This window comes from Bufo gargarizans, chromosome 11, assembly GCF_014858855.1.
Source record: "Bufo gargarizans isolate SCDJY-AF-19 chromosome 11, ASM1485885v1, whole genome shotgun sequence".
Classification (NCBI taxonomy): Eukaryota; Metazoa; Chordata; class Amphibia; order Anura; family Bufonidae; genus Bufo; species Bufo gargarizans.
Genome location: NC_058090.1, coordinates 100,283,584 through 100,293,977, shown reverse-complemented (window position 1 = coordinate 100,293,977; position 10,394 = coordinate 100,283,584). Strand labels below are relative to the sequence as shown.

At 52.2% G+C, this 10,394-nt stretch overlaps 1 protein-coding gene across 2 annotated transcripts; it reads right to left on the bottom strand.

The window, feature by feature from the left end:
- Nucleotides 1-1,889: 1,889 nt before the first annotated feature.
- Nucleotides 1,890-7,154, bottom strand: LOC122921895. Of its 2 annotated transcripts, none has more exons than XM_044272195.1 (5): nucleotides 7,000-7,154; nucleotides 3,253-3,411; nucleotides 2,663-2,830; nucleotides 2,337-2,495; nucleotides 1,890-2,152 (listed from the first exon to the last, which is right to left on the bottom strand). In XM_044272195.1, exons 1-5 carry the CDS (start codon nucleotides 7,000-7,002, stop codon nucleotides 1,988-1,990), a joined length of 654 nt encoding a protein of 217 aa, XP_044128130.1. In that variant the 5' UTR covers nucleotides 7,003-7,154; the 3' UTR covers nucleotides 1,890-1,987. The 2 variants fall into 2 exon arrangements, with proteins under 2 accessions (XP_044128130.1, XP_044128131.1); XM_044272196.1 differs by having other exon boundaries at nucleotides 2,666-2,830.
- Between the last annotated feature and the right edge of the window lie 3,240 nt (nucleotides 7,155-10,394).

Below are 10,394 nucleotides of genomic sequence, written 5' to 3'. Positions count from 1 at the left end.
GCTACTATGCCAAGCCATCAACTCACTACTTCATGGCACTTCCACTGTTTTATATATTTTTGAACTGCATTTTATATGTTTATGGTAATATATTGTTCCTGTTTGCACCGTTATTAGCGCTGTATTATCTACTGGTCTGATTGGACAGAAATTGGTCAGATAATCTGTTGGCCTAACACAGCCCTTAGACTTTTTGAATGGTGGGTTTTAAAGCCTGGCCTTGAACTATGCAGACATGGGAGGCCATGATGCCAGGATGGAGATGGCCTTGAACTATGAAGACACAAAGCTGACACTCTGGGTGGAGGTGCTGTGGTGAAGTCATCGTCGTCTTATGATGGTTATTGTTACATTTATTATTAATAAATGAGAATAACTTAGCAGATTTATGTTAAAATATAGAAGAAAATGAAAAAAAATAGATAAATTAATAAATAAAAAAAAAAAACTGTCACAGCTGGATCTTAGGACAGATAAGAGATGATATTTTTTGTTATTTTGAATGTATTTTACTTTTATTATTTCTTTTCTTTGAGCGCCAGGATAGCGGTTGGTTTTGGTAGTAATAAAATTAACAAATTTACGTTGATTTATTATTTTATTACATAGAATATTATACCTGAATATATCAACTAAACCTCTAGGAGGCGCTCCACTATCAGAATATACCAACTAGACCTCTAGGAGGTGCTCCACTATCAGAATATACCAACTAGACCTCTAGGAGGTGCTCTAGTACTAGAATATACCAACTAGACCTCTAGGAGGCGCTCCACTATCAGAATATACCAACTAGACCTCTAGGAGGCGCTCCACTATCAGAATATACCAACTAGACCTCTAGGAGGCGCTCCACTATCAGAATATACCAACTAGACCTCTAGGAGGTGCTCCACTATCAGAATATACCAACTAGACCTCTAGGAGGTGCTCTAGTACTAGAATATACCAACTAGACCTCTAGGAGGTGCTCCACTATCAGAATATACCAACTAGACCTCTAGGAGGCGCTCCACTATCAGAATATACCAACTAGACCTCTAGGAGGTGCTCTAGTACTAGAATATACCAACTAGACCTCTAGGAGGTGCTCTAGTACTAGAATATACCAACTAGACCTCTAGGAGGCGCTCCACTATCAGAATATACCAACTAGACCTCTAGGAGGCGCTCCACTATCAGAATATACCAACTAGACCTCTAGGAGGCGCTCCACTATCAGAATATACCAACTAGACCTCTAGGAGGCGCTCCACTATCAGAATATACCAACTAGACCTCTAGGAGGTGCTCCACTATCAGAATATACCAACTAGACCTCTAGGAGGTGCTCTAGTACTAGAATATACCAACTAGACCTCTAGGAGGTGCTCCACTATCAGAATATACCAACTAGACCTCTAGGAGGTGCTCCACTATCAGAATATACCAACTAGACCTCTAGGAGGTGCTCTAGTACTAGAATATACCAACTAGACCTCTAGGAGGCGTTCCACTATCAGAATATACCAACTAGACCTCTAGGAGGTGCTCCACTATCAGAATATACCAACTAGACCTCTAGGAGGTGCTCCACTATCAGAATATACCAACTAGACCTCTAGGAGGTGCTCTAGTACTAGAATATACCAACTAGACCTCTAGGAGGCGTTCCACTATCAGAATATACCAACTAGACCTCTAGGAGGTGCTCCACTATCAGAATATACCAACTAGACCTCTAGGAGGTGCTCCACTATCAGAATATACCAATTACACAGGCAGGGCCGGAGACGACGCAGACCAGCTGCACAGGGGGCCTCCGGACACATCCTCTTAGGAGTTAGATTACATTTGGTGTGGCCCTCCATCTCCAGGGGCCTCAGCACAGAGGAACCATGAGACGGAAGAATATTTTATTATTTTATTACAACAAAAGTGACAGCAGAAGATGGACATGTAAGATGTGAGGAGCGGGGGCGTGCAGGGTGGGGGGTGGGGGGGGGTCTCACACCCTCTTCAGGTGTCTCAACATAGCGTCATGACAAGCCACCATGATGCCACCTATCAGGTTCATGAACTCCTGGAAGTTCAGCTCTCTGTCCTGTTTACCGTCCACTGCTCCGTCCACCGACTCCATCAGCTTGCGCACAATGTTGGGGTCCTTCTGGCTCTGAAGGCGACAGAAGAGGACAACACATTAGAGTCACAAGATCAGCATATTCCTCTCCTGAAATCCTCTGTGCTGCTGTAGTCCCTGCTCCTTCCACTATGTAACTCATCCTTTGACCTCCACAAGATCAGCACATTGCTCTCCTGAAATGCTCTGTGCTGCTGGGGGCCCTGCTCCTACTTACATCTGTGAAGGACTTCAGCTCGGTATTCATGAAAGCCTCAAACTCTGTGTAATTCAACTGGTTCTTGTCTCCTTTCTTGCCGGCGTAGTGCTGGAAGACCCGGATGATGTTCTCCATGGAAGACTCCATCTCTGTGGGTTTTGTGGCGGGGACTGGATTCTGGGGAGAAGACACCATCACATAGAAGAAGTCACTAGTAATATGCCCACCCCAGATGTAATGCAGTGCCCAGAGGGGAGGGCAACACATCGCCAACTGCAGCTCTGTTATGTCCACATCGTGGACACAGAGGTTCGCTCCATAGGACAGGCGAGAAATGGACTTACTACCTTCTTTTCTTGGGGGCACTTGGCCAGGGCGTCGTTACAAGCCACCATGATGCCCCCGATGAGGTTGAGGAACTCCTGGAAGTCCATCTCCTGGTCCTTCTTCCCATCAACCCCACCGTCCACAGAGTTCATCATCTTCTGTAGGATGGATGGGTCCCTCTGGTTCTGGGAGGGCGGGAAAGAGACGTTACATGGATCAGAGACCTTATTATACAGATGGGAGACCCTCATAGGCTGGGACAATGACATCACTGGAGCAGAAAAGACTAAGATCCAGATCCGCCCCTGAATATGGGAGCAGCTACCCGGGGTTAGGGTTAGAATTTTAATTGCTTGCTCCCAGGGTTTATGTGGGCTGTATGTGGGCATTCCCACCTCAGTGGAGGTTCTACTAATCCATAGAAATAATGCTACATGTTCTCATGGGATCTCCTGGAGGTGTCCCATGGGCTGAGATCTTGGTGCTGTCATGGCCTGGCTCTGCCCGAGGATGAATGCTCCTCTACCTTCTCTCCAGGAACTTGGGCCTTACACTAGGTCAGTCTGAGTGGACACAGCCTAATGGCCCAGAGGCAGCTGTCACTTACCTTGGTGAAGGACACCAGCTCCGTGTTCATGAACTTCTCAAACTCTTTGTAGTTCATGGAGGCCTGGCTGCCCTCCTTGCCGGCGTATCTCTGGAAGCAGGTGATCATCTTCTCCATTGACCGCTCCATCTCGGTTGGGGGATTCTGTCGTTGTTGTGCCTAAAAGTGGATGAGATCCCGGAGTTTATTGCCCTACTACCCATATATACACAGACAATATGGCGGTGTGATTCTTAGCATGTAGCTTATTATGATGCATGGAGTTGGTAGTGTGGGGGGGGGGGGGGATTGGGACCTTATACACAGAGCGGCTCATACCCTGGGCCCCACCTGCATTGCCTGGAGCTCATAGACTTTGTCAGCCATGGTGAGTCCAGAATGCTTATAGGGGACAGAGTTGTAACCAGAACCTTAAGTCAGTGGTCCCCTCCCGTTTCCTTAGCTTACCAGTGATACACACATTAACCCCTTCACCATCCCACACCACCGGTGGATACAAGCATTAACCTCTTCAATGTCCTAGATCACCATGGATATACACATTAAGCCCTTTACTGTCCTTGATCACTAGGAATACACACATTAACCCCATCACTGTCCTAGACCACCAGGGATGTAGACATTTAGCCCTTCACTACCCTGGACCATCAGGGGTGCACCCACGTTAAGCCTTTCACTGCCCTAGACCGGAGCCCTGTATATAAGGCCGCAGTAGGGTTCATTATTATGGAGCTCTACTGTAATAGTTGTTGGCCTGGAGGGAGCCCCGCCAGGTCCTGACTGTCCACTGGCGAGGTGCTCTCCAAGCCTTCGTATCTAGACACGTAGCTGAAAATTCTGGCCGGAAAGAGAAATTGCACAGTGGAGCCCAACCAGAATTTCTGCACCAGGGCCCAGGAACGTTCAGTCACGCCCTTGGGTGTACAGCCTCTCTGCAGTGGAAATGACTGGTCTGACCGGAGAACCGGCCCCTCAAGCACCAGGGACCTCCGCACCCCCTATAGCTACACTCCTGCTTCATTGTAAGAAACGGCAGCAAACCTTCCCACACCTCCTCATGCTGACAGTTTCCATTCAGGTGGAGCTGTTGACCACACAATAGCTGACTGTTGCCATGAGATCTTGTGTTTTATTTGGCTGCGGCTACACCCCACCGTCTCCCATGGTGATGGGCCTGGAATGTCAGGACTACCGAGGACATGTAGGCACACGCCCGGCCTCACGCGTACCTGACGGCACTGTATATTCATCTCCATGACCTGCAGGCCTGGGCATTAGAAAGTCTCTAAAGGAAGTGCCCCGGACACCCCCAAACCCTCCAGTCACAGGGGTCCCCGACCAACACTTTGCTCCATGTTCTGAAGCTTAGTGAGGCCTCCTTCATGGTGTTAGGTGTCTCATCCACACCGCACCCTCCCCAGGCTCCTCAGGATATTGAAGTCTGGGGGTCCCTGTCAATCACCCCCCATGAGGCCTGGTCAGTGGGCAGCAGCCATTGTGAAGGCACATAAGGCATCGTTACTGGCGGTGCCCGGGGTTTATGTGGCCGCAGGGAAGGGAAGACTTCTCCGCCTTGCACAATAACGAGGAGCAGTCGCAGGAATCAAGCCGAGGTGGCGTACGCTCAGTTTAATTTTTTTTTTTTATTGAAAAGTAAAAAATAAAACCTCCCAGCATTAAAGGGCCGGTAACCCTAGCAGTGCAGAGCCCACCACCCTGTCCTGAAATGGCTGATAACAGGGAGCAATAGCTGGTAGCCACCACATTACATCCCCGGGTTATTATCTCCACCCGGAGGTTATCAGCGGGCGGCCCCTCCCTGCATTGTTACACAGCAGCGACCGTTAGAGGTCGGGCCCCTCCCTGACCGATAAGAGCCGGGCCGCCGTAGACATCAGACAGACAACGAGGCATCCAGGAGACCAAACTATAGCTGATGTCATCCCAGCCCACCTATACCCCATAACAGTGATGACATCCCAGCCCACCTATACCCCATAACAGCGATGACATCACAGCCCACCTATACCCCATAACAGCGATGTCATCCCAGCCCACCTATACACATAACAGCGATGTCATCCCAGCCCACCTATACACCCTATAACAGTGATGTCATCACAGCCCACCTATACACCCTATAACAGCGATGTCATCCCAGCCCACCTATACACCCTATAACAGCGATGTCATCACAGCCCACCTATACACCCTATAACAGCGATGTCATCACAGCCCACCTATACCCTATAACAGTGATGTCATCCCAGCCCACCTATAACAGCGATGTCATCACAGCCCACCTATACACCCTATAACAGCGATGTCATCACAGCCCACCTATACACCCTATAACAGCGATGTCATCACAGCCCACCTATACACCCTATAACAGCGATGTCATCCCAGCCCACCTATACACCCTATAACAGCGATGTCATCACAGCCCACCTATACCCTATAACAGTGATGTCATCCCAGCCCACCTATAACAGCGATGTCATCACAGCCCACCTATACACCCTATAACAGCGATGTCATCCCAGCCCACCTATACACCCTATAACAGCGATGTCATCACAGCCCACCTATACACCCTATAACAGCGATGTCATCACAGCCCACCTATACACCCTATAACAGTGATGTCATCACAGCCCACCTATACACCCTATAACAGTGATGTCATCACAGCCCACCTATACACCCTATAACAGCGATGTCATCACAGCCCACCTATACCCTATAACAGCGATGTCATCACAGCCCACCTATACACCCTATAACAGCGATGTCATCACAGCCCACCTATACACCCTATAACAGCGATGTCATCCCAGCCCACCTATACACCCTATAACAGCGATGTCATCACAGCCCACCTATACACCCTATAACAGTGATGTCATCACAGCCCACCTATACACCCTATAACAGTGATGTCATCACAGCCCACCTATACACCCTATAACAGCGATGTCATCACAGCCCACCTATACCCTATAACAGTGATGTCATCCCAGCCCACCTATAACAGCGATGTCATCCCAGCCCACCTATAACAGCGATGTCATCACAGCCCACCTATACACCCTATAACAGCGATGTCATCACAGCCCACCTATACACCCTATAACAGCGATGTCATCACAGCCCACCTATACACCCTATAACAGCGATGTCATCCCAGCCCACCTATACACCCTATAACAGCGATGTCATCACAGCCCACCTATACACCCTATAACAGTGATGTCATCACAGCCCACCTATACACCCTATAACAGTGATGTCATCACAGCCCACCTATACACCCTATAACAGCGATGTCATCACAGCCCACCTATACACCCTATAACAGCGATGTCAATCTGCACATATACACTATAACAACATCACTACAGACGGTGTATGATGTCACAGCAAGGCAGTCAGAGTATCTTGGGAGTTGTAGTTTTGCAGTAGCTGGAGCCCCCAATATCTCAGGGTGTGCCCTGCAGAAAGTTCACTACAGAGTCACAAGGAGCAGGACTACAAGGCCCAGCACGTTCTGAGCCGGCAGCTGCCAGGACTACAAGGCCCAGCACGTTCTGAGCCGGCAGCTGCCAGGACTACAAGGCCCAGCACGTTCTGAGCCGGCAGCTGCCAGGACTACAAGGCCCAGCACGTTCTGAGCTGCCAGGACTAGCACGCCACATAGGACGGCTGAGCCTTCTGGATGTCTCGGCGGTGAGGGTGAGCACTTACCATGGTGAGCAGAGCGAGGACGCCGGAGCAGCAGAGAAGTGCGAGTCTCTGAGCAGACAGGGAAGCAGAAGGTTTAAGAGGAGGGAGCCGCACCCATAGGCCCCAGGCCAACGCCCTGCCCAATTTCTACATTCCTCCTATTCTGCACGTCTGATGAGTAATCACAGCTCCTAGAGAACACATCCGCCACTCTGTGCGCTTCACTTCCCCAAGACTCAAAACCTCTGCTTGCCAGCAGTGAAAAGACAGTGGAGAGTTTGCTACAGCCCAGACAATGCTCTGTGTATCAGGCTGGATACATGGAAATCAGAAGGCCTCATTCAATGACAGCATGCAGAGATCTTAAAAATGGAGAACTGAAATACGAATAATGTATTGCTGCAGCACATCAGGTCTACGTCCGCTGACCATCTAATATATAGGGGGCTTCCCATGCACATGCATGCTCAGCCAGCGTGATAATAAATAATACTGTACCCCCCTACTGTCATTTACACAGCTCACCACACAATCTGCTAGGGGTTTACAGACTGCTGTGGCCTCTGGGTGGCGGCAGGTTGCAGGGGGCTCCTGGCTGCCTCCATGTCACAGAATGCAGAATGTGACTGGATGATCCTGCAGGATAGTCGTGCTCTGTGGGCAGGGTGTCCTCCAGTAGGGGTGCACCAACCTCGCTTTATTCTGCTCCTTCCATTTCACATGACAGCAAAGAATCCTATAATGTGACATCATGTGTGACTGCAAAAATGTCACCCCAGAAATGTATGGAGGGTAAGTCCGCTCAGTCCGTCAGATATGTGGATGTTTATACAGGACTCACCTCCAGGGAACATGAAAGACGCAGGAAGACCGGTTCTGCCACTTCAGGAATCCTACAGCGTCCTATACTACCGACCCTACATGATAAATATCTGCACCGATATATATACGTCCTGTATACTGGGTGTAATCCTCAGTATCTGCTCCCAGCCCAGGCCCTGCCTCTCTCTCCCCAGGGAGGTGGTGGGGTCCTGGGCTATGAAGCGACTCAAGACCCAGGATCCTGCTTCCCGGGGTAGGCCGGCGGGAGGTAGGGGAGGTGAGCTACCGGCCTCAGTTCCATCTTCCGCCCCGGGGGTCAGAAGATCCAGCAGGAGTCGTGGTGCAGCGGCCCCTGCAGCCCCCGGAGGTGAAGCCGTGTCCATCGCCGGCGGTTCCAGGAGGGCGGACAGTAGCCCTCCAAGAGGTACGCGGAGTGCTCCTGGGGATGGGCCGGTTCCGGTTGAGGCTGATTGGGGCAACATGAAGCCCCGGGAACTAATCGCCGTTTACAGCTCCCGGATCGCGGCCTACCTCCAGGAGTTCGAGGAGGCGAATAGGACCCTCAGGATGGTGAGGGAGAAACTAAGGCTTGAGAGGGGGAAGGTGGACAAAGCGGCCAGAAAAAACTGGCCGGAAATATCAAGGAAAATAAAAAACTTGAAAGAAATTGTTAAAGAGCTGCAGGAAAGAATGGGGGCCATTCTGGAGAACAGTGGCCCCTTTAAGGAGAAGCTCATGAACGATCAAAGGTTTAATGAAATAGCTGGAAGCCGTGAGCAGCAGGAAGATGACTCCTCTAGTGAGGAGGAAGAGTCGGACATGGGGGGGCAACCTGCGGAAACTGGCATCACCGCAGAGCAGGTGTGCCTGCCCCCCACTAGTTCCGATGAGGAAATAGACTTCAGTGAGAGCAGCGGAGTTGGGGGGCAGCTTATGGCCGAGATACGCCACCTGGAGTCCCCCAAAATTCGTGAGGACATTTGTTTTGGTGACGAATTACCGGAGGATGAGCCAATAGGAAAGAAGAGAAAGGCAAAGACATTAAATCCAGAGGTGGGGTATGTCTATGTGACCCACCCTGCGTGCCCGGGGCCGGCTGAAAAGCCAGCTCAGGGCACGAACCCCACCATCCTCCCTGGCCCGGTCTCTGCTGTGGGACCGGTGCGTAGGAGTGGGGAGAAAGACGTGGTAAAGATGGCGCAGGACGCCGTCCCTGTTTGCGGTAACAGGGGCGGTGAGGAGAAGCAGGAGGGGCCAGACAGGAAGGCTCCCGGGGCGAGTGGCGAGGGGGGCATGGTTGGTGGTCGGGTGGCTCGGCCCGCCTCTGCTGGGGCACTGGACAGGTGCCGGGTGGAGGTGCGGCGGGGCGATGTAGCTGCCACTGCCCCCCTTGCGGAAGTCGTTGCCGGGATCCCTGTCCTGGGGTCTGCGTCCTCTGCCCCGGTCTGTCTGCTTCGCCGCTCCCGTGCGCCCTGCAGTCCCCCCTGTCGGTTTTGGCATGGCGGTGGGGGCCGGGGGGCCGGGGGTGGTGGGGATGGCTGTGGGTGGGGGGGGTGCGGCCGCGGGTACAGCGGTGTCCCGATCCGGAGTTGCAGGGGGAGGATGCGAGGTGGCTGCCTCCGCCCCTCCCAAGTTGTATGCCCGGGTCCTTGCCGGGGTTCCGGTCTCCTCTGCCCCGGTCTGCTCCGCTTCGGTCACTTCCGCTGGTATTGTCGTGACGGCGGGGAGTGGAGGCGCAGTGGGAGTGGTCAGGGGTGGGGCTTCGGATACCCACAAAGGGGCTCAGAGCAGCGTGTCTGTAGGCAGAGAGGGAGGGGGCGGTCCTGATGCGAGTGTGGTGCGCACCGCCCCTCCCTCCTGCACTGTCCATCAAGTGAATAAGGCCGGCGTGGCTGGGACCAGTGGTTCTACAGCCCGCCGGCCCGAAAAATCCGGAAAGACTGTTAAAAATGTGTCCAGCAAGGAAATGATGGACAAAACGAATAACGTGACCTCTGTCCCCTCTGGCCCAGCAGTGTGTGTGGGTGGAGGGGAGAGTGCGGTAGTGGCCACTGAAGAAGTGGTCAATTGTGTGAATACAGTTTATGTTAGTGGTGTTGCCCCGGGCCCTGATGGAGGGGTGAATGTTGGAGGTCGGCCGGCCACTGTACAAGTGGCCGGTGCGCCTCATGTGGCCCCTTCAGAGGGATCTGGAGTGACACCTGCTGTAGATATGTCTGGGGGGGGGGGGGTGGTGGGCCCGGTCCGGCTGCCCCTCCTGCGTCGGTTACGCCTGGCAGAAGTTATGCTGGTGTGGTCGCCGACGCAGGGGGGGAGGGGCGGTCCCCATTGTCCTCCCCATTACCAATGTCTGGTGACGGTAACTTGCAGCGGCAACTTCTAGAGGCTCTTAGGAGAGGGGAGAATTCCATTACAGTAGGGGGGCAGCAGGTGGATCTATCCTTCTGGATAGACAGGCATGGCCTGCGTGCCTTCCGAGAGCAAGGCGGGGGCGAGACCACCTGGTCCTCACCCACAACCGGCCCTGGGTCAGCCAGACGGAATGTTGTCTGTCTGAAATGGAGAGGCAATGAAGCGTGCCCTACCAGGAAGAG